Source organism: Malaclemys terrapin, chromosome 2, assembly GCF_027887155.1.
Source record: "Malaclemys terrapin pileata isolate rMalTer1 chromosome 2, rMalTer1.hap1, whole genome shotgun sequence".
Lineage (NCBI taxonomy): Eukaryota > Metazoa > Chordata > Testudines > Emydidae > Malaclemys > Malaclemys terrapin.
The window spans coordinates 229,409,058-229,436,393 of record NC_071506.1 but is presented as its reverse complement, the minus strand read 5'-3'; the positions used below and the strand labels follow the sequence as shown (position 1 = coordinate 229,436,393).

General features: G+C 41.8%; 1 protein-coding gene across 6 annotated transcripts in view; it reads left to right on the top strand.

Annotated features, from left to right (window-relative positions):
* The window catches only part of ITGB8 (integrin subunit beta 8), an 81,355-nt gene that overhangs the window by 3,579 nt on the left and 50,440 nt on the right, over nt 1–27,336 (top strand). For 5 of the 6 annotated variants that reach the window (XR_008444029.1, XM_054020220.1, XM_054020219.1 and 2 more), the window contains exons 2-3: nt 19,048–19,133; nt 25,401–25,575. Coding sequence is in view for 5 of the 6 variants with exons in the window: in XM_054020220.1 (XP_053876195.1) it covers nt 19,048–19,133; nt 25,401–25,575 (261 nt within the window). In the remaining variant the exon portion in view is untranslated. Of the gene's footprint in view, nt 1–11,150; nt 11,257–19,047; nt 19,134–25,400; nt 25,576–27,336 lie in introns of those variants that run through there. The other variant, XM_054020222.1, reaches the window with a different exon arrangement.

Below are 27,336 nucleotides of genomic sequence, written 5' to 3'. Positions count from 1 at the left end.
CACTGCAGCATCCAGGGTTGACAAAACTTTTGATCGTTGGAGTTTATAGTCTCTTTATTTCAAGTTTCATGTGGAAGGGCTGGTTGGGAGGGGTAGGAGAGTGGAAGATCCTTTGATCATAGCATGGACAGATGTTTATTGGTCCGTCCCAATAGAATGATTTCTAACTCCAAATATAATGGTCAAGTGTTCTCTCTCCTGCTTCTTTGGTGTTTTGCCAGTCTTATCACATCTCATTCTCATGTCTGTTTGTTCTAGCACCGAATGTTTCCTACTTTGTTATTGTGTTACTTCTCTAAGGTATAGGGAAAACTATTCAAGCCCCTCATGAAGGAAATATATTTTAAAAGGAGGAGTCCCTCAAGAAAAAAAATGAAGCAAATAGTGTATTTTGGTAGTTATTTTAAGCATGTGGACAGACCTGCCTGTTGATTTCTTTTTCTTGCTGGCTCATTTCCATTGAGGACTCAGTGAAAGCTGTATTGTATAGAATTCTCAATATTCAGACAGCTCTGCTTTTCCTGAGTCTTAAATGAAAACAATCCAACAAGAAGAAAAATCCTTTTTTCATTTTTCTTCAGCCTGCTTGGGTGATCCTCTTCTGAAAGAGACTTGACCCTCCTCCGGGAAACAAGCCTAAGTGAGAAAAAAAAAACTCTAGGACAGGGGTAGGCAACCTATGGCACGCGTGTCAAAGGCTGCATGCGAGTTGATTTTCAGTGGCACTCACACTGCCCAGGTCCGGGCCACCGGTCCGGGGGGCTCTGCATTTTAATTTATTTTTAAATGAAGCTTCTTAAACATTTTAAAAACCTTATTTACTTTACATACAACAATAGTTTAGTTATATATTATAGACTTATAGAAAGAGACCTTCAAAAAACGTTAAAATGTATTACTGGCATGCGAGTGAATTACTGGCATTTACTGGCATTAAATTAGAGTAAATAAATGAAGACTCGGCACACCACTTCTGAAAGGTTTCTCACCCGTGCTCTAGGACATGTAGTTCTTCTGTTTTTTCTGCTCACCTATTCATGATTCCCCTTCTACTATGCCTGATAAATACCTTTTACCAAAGGCATGAATTGCTGAAACTGTTTCAATTTCAGGATACCCACTTCATATGGGCTGCTAATGCACTCTCTTAGTTTCTATGTTCTTTCTTATGCTCTAATAAATTTGTTAGTCTCTAAGGTGCCACAAGTACTCCTGTTCTTTTTATGTTCTTTCTGTTGCTTGTTCATGAGGAAGGAAACTAGCACCTTTGAGGAGGGCCCATGCACAACGCTTCACACTACAGAAGCCTTATGATTGATTTGTTCTGGAATGGAGTAGGGTGTAAGCTGTGTGTCTATTGAAGGGGGCCCTCTGTACTCCTTATGCGCCATTGAGATTAGCTGCATGTAACTAACATGCCATTGTGGAAGGGAGCATTAAATGGAAGCTGTGGATTGCACTGGCCAGGAATACCCTTACAGGTTTCCAAGGGACAGTGGTTGCTTTTCTGGTCCTTAGGCTGGACTGGAGTAATAGCTGCAAAAAGGTTGAGCTGCAGTCCCATGGCCTCTGTTAGAAATGACAATCGTACTCTACCAATCAATGGATCTGAAATGGATGGCTCTCGTCATTAGAATAGAATCCAGGTCAAACATCCTCTCCAGAGCACAAGTAAAATGTTGCAGTGTGCTCTTTATCAGAATGTTTAACAAAATTAAGAAAATCTGCATCAAATAAACCCTGACCTGCTCAGCCATTCAACAAAGGTGACTAACACATGGAATCAATGAATATTATAATCTGCCTTTGAATTAACAAAGGGCTTGGATGCTTGAAATATTTTACAAACAAATCCCTAAAGAGAGGAATTAAGATAAGAATATTAGGAACACCCTTCACAAAGACGACTCCTGAGATGAAAACACATCAGTACCAGAAATAAGCACAAATATAACAAAATATAAAGCCACAAACAATAGAAATTTAAAACTTAAAAATCAAAATGTGAATAATCCCCTTTAATATGCTAATTATCAGATATTGAGCACTCTTTGAGGGAGGAAGCATATGACAGTATAATTAGATTGCGTAAGCTGAAAATATTTATTTGATGGCTGCTAGCATTTTTTTGAGACTACAGTCACGAGGCCAAATTAATCATTAGCATAGTTGATTCTAACTCCATTATAGTGAATGGAGACTTATTTCCTTTCTTGAGCACTAAACTAGGCTCACAAATGTTAAACCCACAATGCAGAAAAATAACTGAGGTCACAAACATGGGATATTTTTGCATGATGGATATACACCTTAAAAGCTGCTCCACACTAGTATTTAAGATCAAATAATCTATATAAATATTGTGACCATTGTATATCTTATCTCCAAAGCACTTGTACAAACATTAAAGACCCAAAGCCATATAATATGCTTAATAGTGTTATATGGGTATGGCTTCTGGTTTGCGGGGGTGAGTTAATTTAATTGGGGAGGTGGTATATTTTAGCAATTTTTGAGTTCTGTGAAGGTGTCCACAAACTGGGGTGTTTGGGGGACTTTCCCTTGGTATATATATGTACTATACTGTATTGCTGTACTGTAACATGTTATGTTAAAGCACACTAGGGAACCTTTAGTGTGCATCAGCAAGGTCTACAGGGATGAATTTATGCATGACAAGTTAATGTGCTTTGGAAATCACATCCTCTGTGTAGACAACCCCTTAGATGAAAGACAGGGAGAGTAGGTAGCGCCTGAATAAACAAACTGCACTGGAAAGGGGTGAAATCAGCACAGCCTGAGTACTTTCTGGTATATTTCTGTTGTTTATTGGATAAACACCAATTTCGGCATGGGTTATTTATTTATTTATTTATTTATTTTGAGGGTGTTTTATCAGTTTTTTTTATCAGTGTTTTTTGGTTAAAACCTAAAATCAGAAGCCCCATGTATGGAAAATACTCTGTGCTTGTACTGGAGGCTGGTAGTCCAGATGCTTTGACGTAAACCTGGCTTATCAAGCCTAATGCTTTGAAAATAAAATACTGGAGGGAAAAGTGATTTTTTTTTAAACTGGACTCTTATCAAACTTCTAACATCTAAGAGGCTCCATTCCAAATTATATATCTCCCTTCCCAGCCAACTCTAAAGTCAAAGCTCTTGTCCTAACTTCCGATTTCTCTCCAGCCTAATTAAAAGACTCAATGCCTCCTTCCCATCTGCTTAGAACAGGCATAAGTTGTGATGAACAAAATAGAATATGCCTTATTATTCTGTTCTAAGCTGCTTGAATGTTATTAATTAAAATCATTCCATTTCTGGCAGTTCAGTATTGAAGTTGATTGTTAGTATAAACGGACTTGGCTATTTTGTGCGGTCTTTTGAGAAGGAAGAACATCTCTAATGAATTAGTGTACTGTCCATTGTAATGGAACCTTTCGGGAAGAAAAGTAAACTCCTTGCCAGCCATTCAGGATTCTCTCTTGTTCTGGTGGCAAAATAAGAATAACCCCTTGAGCAAAATATAAGCGTTTCAGGAGGATAGGAATTTACAGCACCAGCAAGCTGCCAAGAAACAACTTTTATGTTTGCCTAAGTTCAAGTATTTGCAAAGTTGATAATTGAGTATTCTCTTCAGATGTTTTTGCGTTTTCCATTGCTTCATTGTTATGGGTCTGAAGTAATTTCTGCCTGCTATTACTCATTACTTTTGCGTATGACTAGTAAGAATAATTTATAACTATTAAAAAAAATCTAGAGACTGTGCCGTTTTCCCTCCTCTTTAATTTTCTTTAATTAGTGGCTCAGGTAAGGAATGTGCCCTTGCTGCAGGCAATAGAGTGTTACTTCTAGGGGGTGGATTTTTCAAATTTTCAAAGTACTTTCTATTCCCCTTGCTTTCTTTGGGAGTAAGGATGCTCATTGCCTTGCAGGATTGGACTCAAAGCTTTAAAATACCCGAAGTTTTTGGCACATTGCTTTTGTACCTTTTGTATAAGTATAGCTGCATGTTATGCTTTAGTACAAGTGTAATTAAAATAAGTACCAGTATGTTCCATTTTCTGTTCATGAAGAGGAGGAGGAGTCTCCTCTTAACATTCCCTCCAATCGCTGAAGGTCCTCCATATCTCTGTCCCCCTTTTGCTTTATAGTTTGTCCTCAAAACCCCATGTTATGGCCACCTTCCTTCCAGTCATTTGACTGATTTCCCTTCAGACCGCATCCATTTGTGGTGCCTATATTCCTCTACACAACAGAATTGTTGCTTAATTGGCTGAGGGGATCACTGTTGAATGACTTAAGATACCTGTATCCTAAGGAGATGAAGGCTGTTGGCAGCTATTTGTTTTGGTAAAGTAAAGATCAGAACTAGGAATCAAATCTGGGACCCTGGTGTGAAAATACAGAATGAGTTTTTAATAAACCCCATGTGACGGGCTGGATCACAGAAACCTCCTTAGGGCTGCCAACTGATGTGCCAAGACTATTTCTGCCCCTGCTTTCCCTGCCAGCTTGGGACTCCAGCACCCTGTCTTGTTGAGCCAGACACGCAAGTCTGCTCCAACACAGACCCAGGGTATGACCCACGTGCCCCAAAGCTGCAGACTTAACTGAAAGCAACTTATGAAGTGTTCCTAGCTTTAACACTCGGATTCCCAACTCCCAGTGGGGTCCAAACCTTGTATAAAACGTATACAGGGTAAACTTATAAATTGTTCGCCCTCTATAATACTGATAGAGAGATGTGCACAGCTGTTTGCCCCCTGCCCCCCAGGTATTAGTACATACTCTGGGTTAATTAATAAGTAAAAAGTGATTTTATTAAATACAGAAAGCCGAATTTAAGTGGTTCCAAGTAGTAACAGACAGAACAAAGTGAATTACTAAGTAAAATAAAATAAAACATGCAAGTCTGAGTTTCTTTCAGGTATCCTTGGGGATGGAGAGGCTATCTCTTGAGCCAGCTGAAGACCAAATAGAGGAGTCTCCCAGGGGTTTAAATAGACTTTCGCTTGTGGATGGAGACCCCCTCCTCTCTCCTATGCAAAGTCCAGCTCCAAGATGGAGTTTTGGAGTCACATGAGGAACTCACATGTCCATGCATGACTCAGTTTTTACAGGCAGCAGCCACTGTTTACATGCTACCCTGAATGTCCTCAGGTAGACTTCTTATATGGATTGGAGCTTCCCAAGATTCATTGTCCTTTAAGTGTTTCTTGATTGGGCACTTAATTTGCACATTCCTTTCTCAAGAAGCTGACCAAATACTTGCAAGTACACAGCCAATATTCATAACTTTGAATACAACAATGACATATGCATACAAATAGGATGAATAGATTCAGTAGATCATAACTTTTACAGAGATATGTTGCATGGCATATGTAGCATAAAACATATTCCAGTTTTGTCGTGTATATATACATTCATAAGAATATTTCCATGAAGCCTTATGGGGTGCACCATCACACCCCATTTTCAGGTCTTTATAACTTGGTTGCTATAACTTTCTTTATGCTGAAAGATCCACTCATTACTGAAAAGTGATATATAGCACATCTCGCTTCTGTAGTAAATTGTGTATATATGTACGTGCACAATGGGACAAATTAAAAAGTGAATAGACGTCGTATGCTGAGGTGTTGAAAGAGCAGAGTTAGCAGAAAAGCAACTAACAGAAAACTGTAAATTTTAAAGTATGCCACCCCTTATTTTAATTTAAAACCTTTGGACTCCATATGTAAAATACTCTGAAACACACCTATTTACTAGTATTTCTCTTTCTTGCCTATCACTGTTGAAACTGAGCACCTCCCAATACTGCCTCCCACCTCCTCTTAGGTGGGGAAAGTATTACATGGGGAACTAACACTGCAATTTGCATAGGAAATCTGTGACAGAGCCAGGAATTAAGAACATCTAGTGCCTTAAAAACAAGATCCTCTCTCCCACAACATCTTTGAATCTAGCCCACTGCATTGCCTGCTGATGTCCATCAGGATATGTGTGTTTTCTGCCTGATTCTGGTACATCAATAAAATATATAAGTACTCTAGCACGGACATATGGTAGGTGGTGCTATGAGAGAAATACTTCTATGTTTTTATGTTCATTTTCCATAAGAATGGTAAGTGTTTTTGGTAATACTAGTGGAATAAACTTCTTTTAGTTGCTGTAATTTGTTTCTTTTATAAATTACTTTACATTTTCTATCATCTTGGCAACTTCAGAAATAAAATTATTTAACAATGAACAATTACAGTACATTGTGCTGGACTAGCACAAATGACCTGATGAGAGAACACCAGAACTCAAACTGTAAAGCTTGTTCACTGGAATGAAAATGTTATTACCTTTTTGCTCACTTTTGTCCAACGGAATATGTAAAAGATGATCTTGTTGACTTGAAACCAGCATACACATTTTAAATACTTGTCTATATTGATAATGGGAATAGTATTGTAATACTTAAAAAGGACACGCTGGGCTAGTACAGCGGACAAAGTAGGTTAGTTTAAGGTCACTGTAGAACAAAAAAGGATTTCAGGAAAGTTCAGCTCCGCTAATGAATAATTCTTCCTTCTCTCTCTCTCTCTCTCTCTCTCTCTTCCACACTGTTAAATCAAATCATAAACAATTTCCTGTTGGACTAAAACATGTGTATTATAATAGCCAGTACAATAGATGGTTCTTCAGTTATTTATTGATTATCAAGCCTAAATGGAGGCTCATGGTTTAATTTGTGCCCAGTAATTTTAATAGCTGTATATTTTACAGTAGTATTGGGAAAAGGACAGATTTGAAAATAGATGAGGGCAAACGTAAAACAACAGCCTGACTTTGCTTCACACAATAATGAAAGGTAAAACAGCCCCTCACCGTGGCATGTATCAGTCAGGCAATATCGAGGACATTGGGACCTGGTACAAGGAATCCATTGGGGTTTGTAGAGCCAAGGGGGTGAAGGAGTGAATTCCCATTCTCCTCTCAAGCAGTAGTCCTCCACAAATCTTGGTTCCTCCCTTACCAGGTTATGGCAGCCATGATTACTGCCATGTTAGAGCGGTAGTACCCCAATCAGTATAGGGAAAGGGTTACTTTTGCCTGTACTCTGTTCTGTTTCACATGTCAACTGACAGAAGTCTTGCCTAGACTTTCAGTTATTTGGGAACCTATTCTCTTCTTCCACTAAGCTGGGATGGGGCTCTCTGTGTTGTCAATGGCTCCCAAACATCCCTTCCAGCTCAGAGTTAGGGTGGAGTCCAACACCATCTCTAGGCAGGGCTGGTAGGGCCGGCTCCAGTGTTTTTGCCTCCCCAAGCGGGGAGGAAAAAAAAAACCACGATCGGGTTCATTCTTCAGCGGCAATTCGGCGGCAGGTCCTTCCCTCCGAGAGAGACTGAGGGATCTGCCACCGAATTGCCACTGAAGAGCAGGACATACTGCCCCTTTCCGTTGGCCGCCCCAGGCACCTGCGTGCTGCGCTGGTGCCTGGAGCCAGCCCTGAGGGCTGGGATTGGGTAGCTGCATTGGGGTGGGGTGGGTTCCTTAAAGAGTTGATTAAGCTGCAGCAAACTTCTTATTGCAGAGGTGGTAGCAATGGTAGGGCTCAAGGATTCTCAGGCCTTGGCTACACTCGTAGTACTCCACCTCTCCGAGGGGAATAACTTGCAGCGCTGCGAGCGAGCGTGCAGCACTGCAGGCGCTGATTACACTGGCGCTTTACAGCGCTGCACTCGCTGCGCTCAGGGGGGGTGTTTTTTCACACCCCTGAGCGCAGCAAGTGCAGCGCTGTGAATTGCCAGTGTAGCCAAGGCCTTATTGTCTCTAAAATTCATAGCAGTTATCCTACTAAGAACAGTGGCTCTTCCCTCCCTCCCTCCCCCTTCAGTATATTCTGACACTACTTGAAAATTCAGGATAATTTTGTCCATTTTTATGGTGGCTGGCCAGTGCCATTGCAAAAATGGGTGTATCTGGGTCAAGTGAGAGCACCTAGAGGAGTAACTGATTCAACCAAGCAGGTCCCCTCTCCCAGAGTGAATCCCTCCAGTATACAGATATCTGTGCTGGTGAACTGGGGTGAGTCATGTACATTTCTGCTGTACTTGACACCTGGTTTCATTCCCATTTTCAGCTTTTCAGACTGATAGAGTTTTGCGACAAAAGCACATTTCTGTGGGATGGGAATTCCTTGTCACTCCATGACCCTTAATGGAGAGCTTAGTAAGTTTCAGGGAAAACACTGTGCTTGTATAGAGACCCCCACACTCCTCCACCGCCCCCCCCCCCCCCCCCCCCCCCGCCCAGGAAATATGAAGTCTATCAGGGATTTAAAGTTTGGCAAGAATGACACCGAATAGCTTTTGCTCAAACAAAGCTCATGACATAACTAAGTGTGCTCTTCCAATCTAAACAACTGTAAATTTTCATTTTGCCTTGGAAGTGCTGTGGAATGGTTTTGAAACATTAAAACACTAATTAACTGTTTAAAGTCTAGCAATGTATTGTCTGTTTTCCCCCATTGGACACCTAATGGTTGGGTCATTACACTAATTGAATCCATTTCCCCATGTTAAGTATCCTCACACCTTCTATAGGTCATCTCAATTATCACTTCAAAGTTTTTTTTTTTCTTTTCTCCTGCTGATGATAGCTCATCTCAATTGATTTGCCTCTTACAGTTGGTATGGCTACTTCCACCTTTCCGTGTTCTCTGTATGAATAAAATATCTTCTTGCTGTATGTTCCAGTCTATGCATCCGATGAAGTGGGCTGTAGCCCACGAAAGCTTATGCTCAAATAAATTTTAGTCTCTAAGGTGCCATAAGTACTCCTGTTCTTTAAACTGTACCTGCAAAACATAGGAATGAACAAATGAAATTTGCAAGCACAACAGGAAAATTGCATGTAAAAATGTGTTTGCACATATGATTACAATGGGTGTATGAGTCTGCATATTTTGTGCGCACAACTTAGGGTTTTTTTTTTTTTTTTTTTGCTTTTGTTTTTAAATTTTGGCCTCAACATTAGCAATAAATACAATTAAAAAAAATAATTCTGTAATCTGTTCCTTCACTTACTTGTCAAGTCATGCATTCAGGAGTGTGATCCTTCTCCCTTTGAAAGCAATGACAAACCTCCTAATTGACTTTATGGAGAAGAGGATTCTAAAAACCTAAAATAGAACACAGGAACTGCCTGCTCTTTGGTGTGTTCAAGGTCAAAAATTGCTGCAACAAAAGCACAAATCCTGAACTCATAACTTCACAGAACAATAAAAGGAACCGACCATACCGTATTGTGTTATAAGATGTAGTAGTGTATTCAATAATTTTAAGCCATACACTTACAAAAGTTCTATACCTTAGCTGATCTTTCTGAATTTATGCTTAGGCAATTCATCGATTGCAGGCACTGTCTATTGTTTTGTGTACCACATATTGAAGAGGATATTTCTTAATTAACTATTCTAAGTTCAGAGGTTGCAAAACCAAACCAAAAAAGCTTCACACCTGAAACTCTTTTCCTGAAATGTTATTTACCATACTCCCCGAGATTCATGTTAATCATTTACCATATTTTAAGATTAGAAAATTCCATTGAAAAATTACCAAGCACTGTTTTTCCTTTTTCTTTCTGTATTCCAGAAGTCAATAAAAACATTAAAATAGCCTCACAAACAGACTATATCTTCAAAAGGCTAAATATTGCCACTGAACACAGAGTCCCTGAAGGATGGGGTTTAACCTGTCTGATATGAATTTTACTTTTTGTATAAATAGTGATTTTTAAATCTGTATGTGATTCTAAAACATGTATTTCCCCATATTATTCTAGACTACATGGAAAGGGCCTACTGTTATTTCTATGTTGATGAGGTACTAATGGAAGTGCTGCTCATAGATATTAGGCTAGAGAGGGAACTTCAGCCTAGTCTTCACTTACCGTCTGGTCCGGCGGCACGCCATCGATGTTCTGGGATCGATTTATCGCGTCTGGATCGATCCCAGAAGTGCTCACAGTCGGCGCCGGTACTCCAGCTCGCCGAGAGGAGTACGCGGCATCGACGGGGGGAGACTTCCTGCCGCGTCTGCACCGCGGTAAGTTCGGACTAAGGTACTTCGAATTCAGCTACGTTATTAACGTAGCTGAATTTGCGTACCTTAGTCCGATTTGGGGACTTAGTGGGGACCAGGCCTTCGTTGTAGCTGAGATATTGGCTCCTGGTTCCCAGTGCAACACAGAGTAGAGTTCTGTCTGCTCTAAATTATGCGCAGCTGTAAAGGACCATTCCACCATCTGGAGATCAGGGCATAAAGACACCCACATCCACGTTTCCTTCCAGGAATGCCCCGAGAGCAGGAGCCAAGGGGTTTTTTTCTTGTAGCTGGTAGGCTAGCTCTATGCATCCTGAGGTCCCCTTTACACAAGGATAATCCTCAAGGATGCAGTTAAGACAGCTTTCTTGCTACTTTATACCATCACTTTGGTGCAAAGCAACTTGAGTAAATCCATCAAACTTAGGACACAGCAGCTAATGGCTGTGGGATGAGTATTTCCAAACAATACGATCATCTGAAATTACTGTGTACACTTGTATTTGTGAGAGACAGTTTCAGAATAAGATGGCTTCAGAAACAGAATATTCTTTGACTCGGTGTTTACAGGCATGCATCACACCAAGGAATTGTAGCCATCTTGTCTAAAGGCAGACAGCTCCACAAGAAAATGCAGGGAGAGAAGAAGGGCTAAAAATGAATGATGGGGATATTCACCAACTTCAAGGATGACTTGAAAAATGTTCCAGGCACCTACTAGCTGTAGGATTAAACCTGTTAGACAGAGGAAGATATGAAGGCTAAGGCTAGGTCCAGAGGCAGCAGCCTTATGAAGGTCAGCTCCATGTTATCGCCCTTCTGCTAGAGAGGGGGAGGGTGCCCTCTATGGGCACCACTTGGTGGTTCCATCTCTCCTCCTCTGCCTTAGGGTAGTATATTTCTGATAAACTTGCTCCAGTCCCTCCATCCCCAACTGCCTGTCTCCTCTCTTTCCTTCACAGCCTCTTGGATGCTGTGTTGGCAGAAGTCTCCACCGCTCTACCTCTACCCCAGAGCCCTCTGGCTACAAGGAGGGATGGAAAGAGATCTTGGTTACTCTTCCCCTAACTTCTGTCTCCTTGGTTGATCTTCCCAGTTAATAATTCCTATGACTGCCTCTGTTGCTCGTAGATTTCCCATGCAGCATGAAACTGAGGTGAGTCTTTGCTGTTTGACTGCTGCTGCCCACAGGTTTATGACTAGTTATGACTAGCGACTGGTTTCCTTAATTCTCTGGCAACGTCTATACCAGGGGTCGGCAACCTCTGGCACGCGGCTCGCCAGGATAAGCACCCTGGCGGGCCGGGCCAATTTGTTTACCTGCCGCATCGGCAGGTTCGGCCAGTCGCGGCTCCCACTGGTGGTGGTTTGCCATCCGAGGCCAATGGGGGTGACTGGAAGCCGCGGCCAGCACATCCCTCAGTCGCGCCGCTTCCCGCAGCCCCCATTGGTCTGGGACAGCAAACCGCGGCCAGTGGGAGCCGTGATCGGCCAAACCTGCCGACGCGGCAGGTAAACAAACTGGCCCGGCCTGCCAGGAGGGGTAGCAGCAACGGAGGCTGTCAGGGTCCAGTCTAAATTTACCACTTTTTTTTTTTTTTTTTTAAATCTTCTAGACTTGCTAATTTACATCTCCGAGACCTGCAAACCTATGAGCAGCAAAGATGCATGGAAATAATGCTGCATCACGTAACATTTTGAAGATTTTCTTTGCGACCATAAAGGCTTAGAAACTGCTTATTTAAAAATAAAGTTTACAGTCTTCAGAAATTGATCTCACATGTCTTAGGATCTCACGTACCTAGTTTTTTAAAATCCTGACTGTGTGTCAGTCTATACTGTGCACGTGCAGGTAGTGCTTTTTATTCCTAGATCTCAAAGTGACTTGTAAAGGTTGTTATTTCCACGTAGGAGTAAGTGAGAGACAGAGAGGTTAACTGACCTACCAACAGCACACAGCAAGACCATGGTAGAGTTAGAACTAGAATCCAAATCCAGCTCCCAGTCTTGCTTGCTAGCGATGCTTTCCACAGTATTTATCTAGATGAGCGCGTTTAACTTTTACGGTTTGATCTCTTTCAGTGAAACTGCCAGAAAACTTCATTCAAATTGACAGTGTTCCTTAAAATAAGGAAGTTTTTAAGTTAGCCCTTTAAAAAAAAAGTCTAGACATTTTAAATGGGGAAATAAATCTTAATGGTTATGGGAGTGGATTTTACTTCCTTACCATGTTGACAAAAGTCTCTTTGGTGGGCCCAAGAGCAGCAATACCAAACCTATTCAATCCTGCTCTCCTCCCCATTACCATTCTCTTTGTGCATGCATCTGCCTGCTACCTCTTCAGTTTAATTGCAGGTTTGCTCCTGCTCTTGCTGTTAAGCACCCTCTTTCACATCCCGTGGAGGAGCATGCAGCTGAGATCCCATCAAAGCACTGTGTGAGAGTGATGCAAGTGACTGTCAATAAAATAGTGAAACAGGCTAAACTCAAATTACTGTCAACTGCACAAAGTACGGGGGGAAAAAAACAGAGGAAAAATGTTTTTCTCTAATGTTTCTTTTCTAGTAATCTGAGGGATTACTTGTAAAAATAGCAGATACACAGGTTTTCATAAGGAAATGTGATTTTTTTTTTCAAGTTGGTGTTCCTTTACTCTGAAATTCTGTCCTTTGTTACACCTGTGCTATTCTATTGGGAAATTGGGTGTAGCAGAAATCAATTTAAAGGCATAGGTGCAGCTCCCTGGAAACAGCCAGTATTTCTACACTGTCTTGTAAACATGGGTCTGTGGAACCCGGCCTTTTGGACTCAGTGTTTCCAAACCCGTGCTTTAGCATCTACACTGTATTGTAAACCTGGGTTTACAATTGCTGGACCTTGGTCTCCTGACTGTGCTGATATGTCCACCTTCTGACTTGGGTCTGTCACTTGAGTTACATCCAGACTGCAGAACAACAGGGCTTGGACCCAAGTGATAGTGGGACTCAGACGATGACCCAAAACCCTAGCTGAGTCCTAGGTCCTGAGTGCTTGCTGATCCAAGTCAGATTGATTTGTGTGTGGGCAAAAGGGGAGCTTGGGCTCAAACCTGAGTCAGGGCTTGGACTTAATGTGCAGTGTAGACATATCCTGATAGCTTAGTTTACCCTGTACAATATTGTTTATGGTGGAATGCAAGCAGGAAAGAACTCATGTTGATTTTCAGATTCCAGGATGAGTTTGCAGGATTGGCAATTAAAACAAACCTTTTTCCCACATGGAAAGTAAGCAAGAAGTGTTAGACACAATCATAATGGAAACCCTCCTGCTCCGTGCCATTTTTACAATACTTTTTCAGTGTGCATCTGCACTTTCAGTCAAAATAAACCAGGAAACTGTCTGTTATCTGTGGCAGTTGCTGGCTGTCCTACTTATGGGAATGAAGCTGTCTGGCCTGTCAAATAAGATAGAAGGGTGAAAGCAACTCTAATATACCTCATTACAGACACAGGAAAAACCTGTGGCCTTCTTCCAAAGTGTTGCCACATAATGGCTATTATGGAGCATAGTAACTACAGAGAGGCCCATATAAGGAGTTGGTGTATTTAAGTCTTTCAAACAAGATTGGATGTCTTTCTAAAAGCTATACCAGGGGTCGGCAACGTTTGGCACGCGGCTCACCAGGGTAAGCACCCTGGCGGGCCGGACCAGTTTTATTTACCTGCTGACGCGGCAGGTTCGGCCGATCGCGGCCCCCACTGGCCGCGGTTCGCCGTCCCGGGCCAATGGGGGCAGCGAGAAGCAGCGCGGGTGAGCGATGTGCTGGCCGCGGCTTCTCGCTGCCCCCATTGGCCCGGGACGGTGAACCGCGGCCAGTGGGGGCCGCGATCGGCTGAACCTGCCGCATCAGCAGGTAAATAAACTGGCCCGGCCCGCCAGAGTGCTTACCCTGGCGAGCCACATGCCGAATGTTGCCGACCCTTGAGCTATACTTTAGTTCCCCGAAAGTTTCTGATCTTGATACAGGAGTGACTGGGTGAAATTCTGTAATCTCTGTTATGTAGGCTACATGATCATAAATTCCCATTCTCACCTTCAACTCCATGTACTCATTTATTAAACAATCTGAGAGGGTACAAGTTGATGGTTATGATTTTGGCTTGCCATTCTAAGAGTGTGCCCTCCAGAAAGCAGTGCATTCACTTCTTCAATACCTGTGATAATTATGACTTGTGTGGGGAATTCTTCTTTGTATGTGTGGCTGGATATACGCAGTTTAACCTGCTACACTTAGTTTTTATTATGTGCAGATGCCTATGTGGTTCTCAAGCCAAAATTTGGCCCTTCTTTTTTAAAAGACCTTTTGGCATACATCAGTTCTAACTAAGCCAATAGAAACTTGCTCTCAACTTTGGCTGTATAGTAAGTCAGTCTTGTCTGGACTCTGTTGTTGGTGAAGTGGCAGGAAAATTCTCTGGTTTTTACAGAGCCAACTCATAAAAATGTTCCTTATTTTTTGGAATAAGATATTTTTTAAACTGATTTAGTATAAGCTTTTCATTTTAAAGTTTTAGAATAGACTTATAACTAAATAATAAATACTTTGGGAATGAACACAGGTCCATAAATGTAACTGTTATAAGAGATCATATTGAAACAGAAACTTAGGAACAACATTAATGATCTAGCCAGAGTCTATTTTGGGTATCAATAAATCAGTTTCAAGATTTCCCTCCTCCTCATTCCAAATGAATTAATCTTTTAAGCCAGTGGCAACAAGCCTTTCAATTGCCAGGCATTCATTTCATGATTGGAAAACAGAACTTCTGAGGAGTCATCAGCAAAAAGATCTCTAGATCTCATTTGTTAACAGTCTTCCATGTGTTAACTATCACATAGAAAACCACAACTGGAGTTTTAGGGCCTTCTCCTCTTTCTTGCTGTTTTCACTCCTGGCTATTTCTAACAAAATAGACTCTAGCTATATTCATAACCAACAATAACATTAATAAAAAAATCTGGAAGAAGTTTTGTGCCTATTCAGCTTCCTGATGCTGTCCACTCATCCTGTTGATGATTGACATTCATTATCCTTCCTGGCAGGTGTGTGTGTGGGAGTGGTCATGTTACACATACAGTAACATTTCATTCTGGGAAATGTTTAAGAAATACATACAAGAACTCTGCAAGTAATTTACCTATATTATTCATATTGGAGTCTACATCTATAGTGGGGACTCTCTTAAATGAATATAAGAAATTCACTGGACCAAATTCATTTCTGGTTTAACTCCATTGATTACAATGATTACAAGGGATTAATTTGGCCAGTTTTTGTCTATTTAGTCATACAGGCCAATATACCATATTAAAAACTCTTAAGGGAAATGGCAACAGTAGAATTGATCTTTTCCATGTAATGAACAACCTTCTCCTTATTTCTGCTGAAGGCACTTTCTCCCTCCTGGTTTTCCTTGGCCTTAGTGCAGCCTTCAGTATTGTGGATCACTTTCTCCTGCTGGTTTCCACCTGTAAACTTTCTGCTCTTACCTGTCAAACAACTCTTCTGCTAGAAGTGGCTGCATCTCAGTGGATCCCATCAAGGTTTAGGTCTTAGCCTCTTTTCTCTTCTATCCAGCTTCTCCCTACCTTTTCTTTTAATTGCCACACCTATGATGATGATCAGCCATTCTATACCCTTTGGTACCTTTAATGACTTCTCTCTGTTCCTCTCTCTGTCTGTCATGACTAAATAAACATCTGGCTTCATCTCTGCTTCTGAAGACGTTGAATTGAAGAGAGAAGGGATTCTCTTGAGCAAGAAAATCCTCAAATGCAACTCCATCCCCTCTATTTCCTCCTCCAACACCTTGGCATCGTCCTGGGCCCTCTTATTCCTGCAGATCTGTCTATCGCCAGCTTCACATCCCTGCCAGTGCACTGCCTTGACTGAAATCCTCATCTGTGCTGTCTTCTCCGATCCTTTCAATTTGTAGTGCCACCTTCTCCGTGGCGTCCAAGTTCCAGCTCTCTAGATTTCAGTACGTGGAGAACGCTGCTGCCCATCTTCTCACAAATGCAAAGAAGTTTGATGGTAACAAAGAACAACACTGTCCTGCCTTGCACTCATTTCAGGTCTAGTCCAAATTTACCATGTTTCTTTTTTTAAAGTATACCGTATAGACTGGTTTTTGCTCTTTTTACCTTCCTTGATGCTCCCTCCACTTACCTAGCACTGACATCCTCTTTGTCCCTTCAAGCAATTTCTCTTCTGCTGCAAGAACCTTCTCCTCTGCATCTCTTGCCATCTAAAATTGTGTTCCTGTATCTCTTCAGTTCATCAGTACTCTGTCATCTGATAGCACACTTTTTCTCCCTTTCGTATATGTATTAATTTCTCTCTCTGCATTATTATTATTATTATTATTATTTTATATTTTATAATATATTTTGGATACAGCTTGTATAAAATAGAAGGCAGATCAAGCTTCTATTTAAGTCATTGTGAGTTTTGCCACTAACTTAAAAATGTGAGCAGGATAAGACCTTAAGGTTATATTCTATTAGACATTGATCTATTTTGTTTATACCAATAGTTCCCAAGCTGTCATCAAGTAAGCATCAGTTATGCAAGAAGCTCTTGCTGGTTGCCTGCGGAGAGCTGGCTGATCGTGTAATGCTGGTTCTCTTCCTTGAATCCAGTTACTAAAATCACATTAAAAGAAGCTAAAATATTAAATACTTTCTCAATATTATTTTTAGTGTGAGCTGTTTTAACTGTCACAAGGATTTTGTTCTGGAAGGGGAATTGGCTTGCATGATAATGAATGGGAAGGAGGTGATCTGTGAGACAATATCTTTATTAAGGTGTGGTCAAAGCTATGGAAAAGTTAGAGAACCCCTGGTTTATACAAAGTTAAAATCTTGAATGAAAAACAAGTGTCTCTTAAAGCAGCATGCACATGTTCTAATGGATGCAAGATTGTGTAGTATACTATGCGCTGTGTACTGGTGGATCCCATGTGCTGTAATTTACTACATTTGCACTTACTGACTTTGTTACCATTACAAATTACAGTTTTAACATTTGAACCATATGAAACTAAAATGCTATCTTCCAAAATTTTAGCCTTAGAGTCTCTGCCGGCTTTTGTGCAAATTGATTGTGACATTTGCCGGCAGTGGTGTTGATCACTGTGTCTGCTGCACTCCAATTTAAATATACTTCGCTGAGTACTGAAGAGCCATAAAATACACTTTCCTAATGCCTTTTGTCAGGAAGACTCTGTGCTACCACAGACTTATGCTCTGATGTGAGAGTCACTTAGGCTACGTCTACACTGCATACCTTACACTGCCGTGCTGTGGTAAGGTATGCAGTGTAGCCATTCTCTTCTGTGAGGAGAGAGCTCTGCTAATGACAAAATAAAACCATCCTTACTGAGGGGTGGTAGCTTTGTCAGCAGGAGAGTGTTTTCCACCAACGAAGCGGTGTCCACACCTGCACTTTTCATCATTAAAACTTTTTTTCACACCCCTGAGCGACAAAAGTTTTTTAACGACGAAAGTACAGTGTAGACATAGCCTTAGACTGAATATGCTGAAAGAGTCTGTTAATGTTGATGCTCAGAGAGGGATGATTGACAGGCTCAAGAAGAATAGATCTCCTTTCAGAGGCAAACTGTCAATATTCTGTATCAAAGGTTTGAGATTAGTAAGAGTTGACACCATGCCCTCCAAAAACACAGGCATGAAGCGATATGCTAAGCAGTGTAATGATGGGTGGGAAGAATATTTCCAGTATCTGAATATAGTCATTAAGATTTGTATAGGTGCTCTCTACTCAGGGCCGGCTCCAAGCACCAGCAAAACAAGCAGGTGCTTGGGGCGGCACATTTCTAGGGGCGGCATTTTGGCGCCGGCCATTATAGGCGTCGACTCTGGGGCATGGGGAAAAAGTGCCCCCGCTGCCCCAGCTCGCCGCCTCTGCTCACCTCCACTCCGCCTCCGCCTGCTCCCCCGAGCGTGCCGCCACCGCTCCGCTTCTCCCCCCTCCCTCCCAGGCTTGCCGGGCGCAAAACAGCTGTTTCGTGCAGCAAGGCTGGAAGGGAGGAGAAGCCGAGCGGCGGGTGCTCGGGGGAGGCGGTGGTGGTGGAGCGGAGGTGAGCTGCAGCGGGGAGCGGTTCCTCTATCCCCCGTTACATCCTGCGCCCCACTCTAGCTCACCTCCGCTCCACCTGCTCCCCTGAACGCGCCGATGCTCCGCTTCTCCCCCCTCCCTCCCAGGGTTGCCGCGTGTGAAACAGCTGTTTCGCGCAGCAAGGCTGGGAGGGAAGAAGGGAGGGAGGAGAAGACGAGCGGTGGGGTGCTCCGGGGGCGGCGGCGGTGGTGGAACAGAGGTGAGCTGGAGTGGGGAGCGGTTCCTCTACCCCCCGTTACTTCCTGCGCCCTCCACCCTAGCTTACCTCTGCTCTGCCTGCTCCCCTGAATGCACCGCTACTCCGCTTCTCCTCCCTCCCTCGCCTGAAAGGGAGCGGGGAAAAGCGGAGCGGCGGCATGCCCAGGGGAGCAGGCGGAGCGGAGGTGAGCAAGGGCAGAAGGTTGCGGTGTGGCCCGCAGGAAGCAATGGCGGGGGGGAAATGTGGCACGCCCAGGGGAGGAGGCGGGGCTGGGGATTTGGGGAAGGGGTTCGGAAGCGGTAGAGTTGGGGCGGGGCGGGGGGCAGGGAGGCATGAAAAAAAGGGGGATGGCCAAAATTTTTTTGCTTGGGGTGGCAAAAATCCTAGAGCCGGCCCTGTCTCTATTTGCCTGTCTTTTATCCTGTTCTTCTCTTATTCATAAACTTTTTATCGTCAGTCTTAATCTGCTAAACAGTAGTTTATTTAATCAGAGTTTAAAATTAGGCATTTTACAGAGTTCCCACATACCATTATGAATCATTAATGTTTGTTTTTATATTTCATTACAGCGGAAAACAGATGTGCCACTTCAAATACACTAACGTGCACAATGTGTCTTGCCCTGGGCCCAGAGTGTGCATGGTGTTCTCAAGAGGTGAGCTATTTCTTTGTTTTATTGTTGTATTTATTTATTTTAGCTGCTTCTAACACACTTACGCAGATGAAGGAACTCCAGAACATGAAAAAGAAAGATATTGAGAAATAACAGGGAAAAATTATTTTGACTTATTCTTGGAGACAGCACCTGAGAAATCATGTGAAATATATTTGGTTGTGAAAAGAGAAAATGTTACTTTTTTTTATCTGGAAAATTACAGTAATTTTTAAATAAAGTGTGAACCTTTTTATGCTTTCCATCTACTTTATAGACAGCATTGGCAGACTAAAAGTAACTTTGGGGAGTTCAAAAGTTTTTGGTCTCAGCAATATAAAATTACTTATCAGTAATTTGTATTAAACACCCTCATTATATATCAGAAGCAAATCATTTTCATATCTGTGCTTATTACATTTCAGCAAGTTACTTTACTAGTAATGTTTTGGTTTTGAATTTCTTGGAGTCAATTTGATTTCATCAGACATAATTTCCTTTGTCACATATGGAAAACTGATGCTTTGCTATTTTTGACACAAGAAACCTTCAGTTTTGTGACTTGCCAGGGATTGTAATGCTTTTGTGATTAATTGAATTATTCTGAAATCAGTACTGTATTGAAAACAGTGAGGTTTCTGTTTTTGACAAACAACCAGTTAATTTCAATTTGTATATACCCAGTTATGAGTTTTCATGTCTCTGAAGAGTGTTAAGGGTGATTTGTAGGTTTTTATTTTATTTTATTTCCTTTGCAAGATTGTTTACTGGCAATTAGAAGTTCACAAAAACTTTTAAGGGCACTTTTAGGCAATTAGTAATAGGGTAATATGTCATCTGCTGACTTCACAAGGGTTCGTTTATTTTGATGCTCACATTGCAGCCAATGGGTTTCTCTCTCTCCCCTTCATGCCAGCATAATTTTAGAGGCTGAATGGTGGGTCAGTTAAAATACTACATTATTGCATTCAATCTTTGTGTATTTTTCCATATTGTTTTGTTACAAAATCATTTTTAAACTTTCCATTTTGTATATGCAATTTTAAAGTGTATATTTTTATATTTCTTCAATACACTACAAACATTGCTAATTTGATTGTTTTAAAGCTGTTAATTAGAACTGATGGTGCTATTTTTCTCTTTCTATTTATGCACTGACTGCAACTTCTACAAGTGTATTTGTTATCCCCAAGTGTTCATCAAGTAGTTTGTGAACAAACGTCACCCTTTCTCTGTCACTATGAGTATGTGTACACTTTAGGGACTATACTGGCATAGGTACAGTGCTGTAGCTTTGCCGCCATAACACATCACTGTATGAACACCACCTCCCTAAACAATGGCAGCTAGGTTAATGGGAATATTTTTCTATTGACGTAGCTGCGTGTAGACTGGGGGTTAGGTCAGTATAGCAACGGCACTCGAGTGGATTTTTCACACCCCTGACCAACATAGCAATGTAACCTACATTTTAAATGTAGAACAGGCCAATGTCTTTTACCCTTGTGCTATTTCTCATGGCCATGTGTAGTTGGATGTTATTGTTTCTACTCCCCGGTTCAATGATTGTCTTGTTTTATTTTTTTGCTGAAGAGAATTCAGATAGTGACTAGCAAATAATGAATAACACTTTTGTATGAATATTTTAGATGAATCATCATTCCTGTTTAAAATTCACTAAATGTTCTGTATTTGTCGACCCTTTCATAAATAACTGGTGGCATTCATACTCACAAACTACAATTAACATACCCCAGAAATGATAATTTGCTATATTATTTGCATGTAAACACATACAAATTGAAACTATTCAACTAGCTCTCATATTACTAAATGAAAAACTTTCTGGCATCAAAACTAATTATTAAATTTTGTCTGTGCCTGTTAAAACCATCTTTCAAAACTCTTTGTGTAGGAGAATTTTTTTTGCAACCACACTTTTTCTTTTTCTTTCCCAGTTTATGTTTTCTGCATTTCTTTGTTAACAGTGTGTGCTACTATGGGAGTATTTTATGAAGTTCAGCAAATGAAGCCTGAATTTCTTTGTTAATAAAACAAAAATTAATTGATCCACTTCTGTTTGATATTTTTAAAAAAAGTTTTTATACATTGAATTTGTTCTTTGAAAACCACCTGTTTTGTGAAAGTAACCCATTAAAAAATCTGTGGCCTCAGAAGTTAATGGAGTAAGGTTCCATGAAAGATCATCTCATTCTATAGCATGGGTAGGCAACCTTTCAGAAGTGGTATGTCAAGTTCACTCTAATTTAAGGTTTCGCGTGCCAGTAATACATTTTAACTTTTTTAGAAGGTCTCTCTCTATAAATCTATATGATATAAATAAACTATTGTTGTATTTAAAGTAAATAAGGTTTTTAAAATATTTAAGAAGCTTCATTTAAAATAAAATTAAAATGCAGATCTTATCAGTTTAGTGTGATCCTTGCCCTCGCTTTTCCTTGCTGAGTTTTCCAATGTGGGCTACAGCAGGGGGTGACTGAAGAGCGCTGGGTCGAGGCCAGGAGCAGAGCCCCAGGCTGGCTGCCAGTACCCCAGGCTGGCAGTGGGCTGAGCGGGGCCGGCGGCCAGAACCCCAGACCAGCAGCGGGATGAGCCACTCAGCCCACCTCCGGCTCCGCTCAATCCACTGCTGGTCTGGGGTTCCAGCAGGGGTGAAAGTAACTTAAATTGCTTACAGGTACTGTCATATTGCAACCTCCCTCGGGGGGAGGAGATCAGGGGCTGGGGATGTGTGGGTGTGGGGGGGAGCACTCAGGGCAGGGGGTTGGGGTGCGGGGGGTTCAGGGCAGAGGGTGGGGATGTGGATGATGCAGGAGTCAGGGCTGGGAGCATGGGGGGGTGCAGGAGTCAGGGTTGGGTGGCATGAGGGGCTCAGGGCAGGAGGTTGGGGTGTGTGTGTAGGGGGGAAGTCCTGGGGATGTGGAGGCTTGGGGATGGCCTGGGACAGTCCCATTTGCAGCAGGGTTACCTGGATGGTGGATGGGTCCCTGCCCCACGCTGTTCCTGTTCCTGCCAACGGTGATGTGGGCCAGCTGTGTGTGGGCACTGCATCTGCAGGCAAATGGGGGGCGACAGCAGAAGACCCCTGGCCTGCCGCTCCCTTCCCCTTCCCACCCAGGGGCCGCAGCTGTGCACTCTGCAGGGACGGCATGTGCCTGCAGTGCCCTGGTATCCAGCCACAGTGGCGAGAGAGGGGCAGCAGGACAGGCTGGGATGTGGACACCTTCTGCCGGCCCCTTTCACTTGCCTGACTGCCTGCTGCTTAGTCCGATGCACGGGGCCGCCGGCACCAGCCTGCAGGAGAGTTCCGGCAGCCAGCAGGACCCCAGCTGGGAGTGCGCCACGCGCCGTGCTTCCACTCGCAGTGGAGCGCCCCAGCATCGGCTGGCTCCGAGCGTGCATGCTCCGCCTTACTTTCACTTCTAGGTTCTGGCTGCCGGCCCCTTGCCAGCTGGGGTCCCGGCGGCCAGAATCCCGGCTGGCCAGGACCCCGGCTGGCAAGGGGCCAGCAACTGGAAACCCAGAGCGGTGGCGGGTTGAGTGGCTCAGCCCGCCGCCAGTCTGGAGTTCCGTCCACCGGCTCCTGCCAGTCGGGGTTCCAGCCGCTGGCCCCACTCAGCCCACTGCCAGCTCGGGGTTCCGTCCATCCAGGCCAGCAGCGGGCTGAGGGGGACTGGCGTCCACAACCCTGGGCTGGCAGCGGACTGAGCAGGGCCAGGGCCCCGCTCAGCCTGCTGCCGGTCTGGAGTTCTGGCCAGTGGATCCTGCCAGCCAGGGTCTCAGCCGCCGGCTCCGCTCAGCCCGCTACCGGCCTGGGGTTCCCTTCACCCAGGCCGGCAGTGGGCTGAGCGGGGCCGGCGGCCGGGACCTCGGTGTGCCATTAAAAATCGGCTCGCGTGCCACCTTTGGCACGCGTGCGTAGGTTGCCGACCCTTATTCTATAGTTTGCTTAGTCTGACACTCAAGCCATCCCTAAGATTTTGGAATTGGGGAGCGGGGGAAACAAACCCAAACCCACCTCTGTCTAAAAGTTTTGGAGCTATATACAAGGGAGAGCTCCTTTACAAAAACTCCCTTTTGCTGTCATCCACATCTCCCAGTATTTTGACAATTTAAAACTACGTCTGTCAAGAGATTAAAAGAAGTAAATATGGGATTAATCGCGCAATTGAACAATAATGAAATACCATTTATTTAAATATTTTTTGAAGTTTTCTACATTTTCAAATATATTTATTTCAATTACAACACTGAATACAAAGTGTACAGTGCTCACCTTATATTTATTTTTGATTATGAATATGTGCACTGTAAAGAAAAAAAGAAAAAGAAATAGTATTTTCAGTTTACCTAATACAAGTACTGTAGTGCAATCTGGTTTATCATGAAAATTGAACTTATATATGTAGAATTATGTACAAAATATAACTGCATTCAAAAACAAAACAATGTAAAACTTTAGAGCCTGCAAGTCCACTCAGTCCCTGTAGTTTCTGCATCAGAGTGTTGTTCTTTTAAGACTTCTGAAGGCATGTTCCACACCTCGTCCCTCTCAGATTTTGGAAGGCACTTCAGCTTTTAAACTTTGGGTCGAGTGCTGTGACTATCTTTAGAAATCTCACATTTTTGTGTTTTGTCAAATCTGCAGTGAAAGTGTTCTTAAAATGAACAACATGTGCTGGATCATCATCCAAGACTGCTATAACATGAAATATATGGCAAAATGTGGGTAGAACAGACTGGGAGACATACAATTCTCCCCAAGTTGTTTAGTCACAAATTTTACACATTATTTTTTTAAAAAGCATCATCAGCATGGAAGCATGTCCTCTGGAATGGTGGCCAAAGCATGAAGGGGCATATGAATGTTAAGCATATCTGGCACGTAAATACCTGGCAATGCCGGCTACAAAAGTGCCATGTGAATGCTTGTTCTCAATTTCAGGTGACATTGTAAATAAGGAGCCGGCAGCATTATCTCCTGTAAATGTAAACAAACTTGTTTGTCTTAGTGATTGGCTGAATAAGAAGTAGGACTGAGTATACTTGCCCGCTCTAAAGTTTTACATAGTTTTGTTTTTGAGTGTAGTTATATTTTGTACATAATTCTACATTTGTAAGTTCTACTTTCATGATAAAGAGATTGCACTACAGTACTTGTATGAGGTAAATTGAAAAATACTATTCCTTTTTTTACAGTGCAAATGCTCATAATCAAAAATAAATATAAAGTGAGCATTGTACACTTTGTAATCTGTTGTATTTGAAAATGTAGAAAAATATTTAATACATTTAAATTGGTATTCTATTAAAGTGCAATTAAAACTGTGATTAATCGTGATTAATTTTGTTGAGTTGATCGCATGAGTTAACTGTGATTAATCGACAGCTCTATTTAAAACATTTCCTGCCCCATACACAGGCAACCACAAAACAAGAGGATACTGGCATAACTGTCTCTTATGGCTTATATAGGGGGAACAGATGGGCTCATCAGCTTGTAGATTTTTAATGGGCCAGAAGGGACCATTAAATCATATAGTCTGTCATCCTGTATTGCATGGGTCATAGAACTTCACCTCTGTTTTGAGCACAGTACAGCTCATACGCAGTTGTGCAATTGCTTGGAAGATGTAGTAGGCTTCCTCCTCACCAAACACTCAAATAACCCTTCATGCCCCCTACAAAAGACTTTCAAAAATCTGGCAGTTCCCACTGGCCTCAGTGGGAGCTGCTAAGTTTCCAGCACACTTGAAAATCTGGCCACTTGTTGAGCAACTTAACTATAGATATTGGTCCTAATTTTGAAAATATTGTCTTAAACAAAATTTCCAGTAGACGTTTTCTGAGAAATGAGCAGTACATTTTGAAGTAAAATAGTAAGTGTGGCTCACACTACTTTGGTGGAACTGCTTTAGTGAACGTAGCACAAACAATTTTACAGTGACATAATGACAGTGCATACCATTCTTTTTCCAAAGGCAGCTTGTTCTAAAAGTTCTCTCTCTATTCAAAAAGTTTTGTCCTTTAAATCTAAAATTATTTTTCTTTAAGTTCTATTTTAAATATTTTCTTGTTATTGTTCTTATTAAAAACATGTGGTTTCCATTGCCTTGCACAACAGTCTTTGCAATTATAGTAGCATGTTCTATTGTTTGAAACACTTGTTATTTGGTAACTTGGTTTCCTTTGAAGATTATGTATTTTCTAACTTAAAATGGCTTGTACTTTTTGCCTCTTTTCAACCAGGATTTCATGGCAGGAGCAACACAGAAGGGACGATGTGACATGGTTTTTAATTTAATAAAAAAAGGCTGCCAATCAGAATTTATAGAAAATCCCACCATTCGTGTAACAATACCCAGCGACCACAAGGCAAATACACAAGTAACACCGGGAGAGGTTTCAATCCAACTGCGTCCAGGTTTGGTTATCTAAAGCATTGCTACTGTATTAAATCTAAACTAAATTCAGGGACGCTTCAATCCAGTCTGTGAGGCAATGGCTGTAATTATTATTTAGAAGAATGAAACTAACTATCTTTCATCTATAAAACTATTTGTAGAAGTATAACTGCAATGTTCCTATGGGTATAGCTAAAAATTGGCAGCTATGCCCATTAACTCAGGATTAGGGCTGCCACTGAGTTTCACAACAGTGACATGGAGGTGAAGGTGAAAACTTTTTGCAGTGTTTTGTTTCATTTTTATTTGTTAGCTGTTTCCATCCTGATCCACCAAGTTAATGTCAAGAATGGAGTTTTGCACTTGGAAATATGCAGGTTAAGTTCCAGAAACTCTCAAAAGACAGGTTATAATTCTGTTGCTTGAATTATCCCAGAATTGGAAGAATGAAACCCACCTCATTAAATTAAATACCAAGACATTGTTTGGTCCATAATATTGACTATCTAAAAAAATTGTTACAAAGTGACTTACTAGTTCATGCTCCCAAACACAAAAAAGACTTTTAGGATATTTTTGGATACAAGATTTTTTGCTTTTTTCTGTAGTGTAAATTTAATGCACATAAGTGCTAGAGTGAGAATGCTGGAGTATATTGTGTTAGAATAAAAGACTGTACAGTAATAGGGTTGTTGTAAAAACCCTCATTGAATTTCTTGACTCTCATGCAATTTAAAATTTCAGTAGTATTGTTGTAATATAGTTATTTTCCCACATATAATCTAAACCATGCCATATCATATGACCATGTCATCCCATTTGATGAAAACTACCCAGAAAGGGAAAAGATAATACAAAATATACCTACTTAGAAGCCACACGACACCCCAGAAATTACCTCGTCCAGAAGGAAGGGGGAGAATCTAGTGGCTTCATGGATGGGAGCAGTAGTTGTAGATCTTCTAATCATGAACACTCAAGAAGGTTCTGTATGGATGACCCCAACCTTGTGGATCCTGGAGCATAGCTTGGAATGCCTGTCCCTCTAGACTGCTCCCCAGCCATCTTCCTATTCCTTCAGCCCCAAACACCTGGCTAGCTCAGTGGCCATGTTTCAATTCATCCCTGTCCCACAGCTATCCACTCTACCCCTGTTCTCACAAGGGGATAGACATCATGTATTAGAGATTAAAGTGTGTGTTGCTTGTTGTGAAGCTTGGGACATCACGTGAGACTTTCAAAGGGGCCTAAGGGAGTTAGGCTTCCAAGTCCCATTGACTTTCAGTGGGAATTAGCACCTATTTCTTTTTGCTCCCTTTGAAAATCTAAACCATTATGTACGCTTCAGCTTTATTGTGCACTTCAAGTTCATAAATCATTAAATGGATTATGTGCACTTATATGCACAGACTTTTTCATAGGTATTATATTTAATAAGTAATCCAAGTAACTGTAAAAATACAGTAATTTGCATTTTACTTTACTGTTTCAGACCATGTCTGAGATAACACAATTGAATGAAAATTGAAAATACTATATGCCTCTGCTGTGCATCCCAATGAAGTGGTGCACCACTCTCTTACTGAACCTTGCCTCTCAGTTTATGGTCTGTCACAGTTATAAAATATGCCTTTATTCTCTCAGAAAAGCCATATATTTCCAAATTAACACAATTTTATCTGCAAAATATTGCAATCCGTACTTCCCAAATAAATGGTATTGTTGAATCATGTTGGCTGTCAGTGCAAGGGTCATGGATCAGAGATGAAAAATAGAGAATA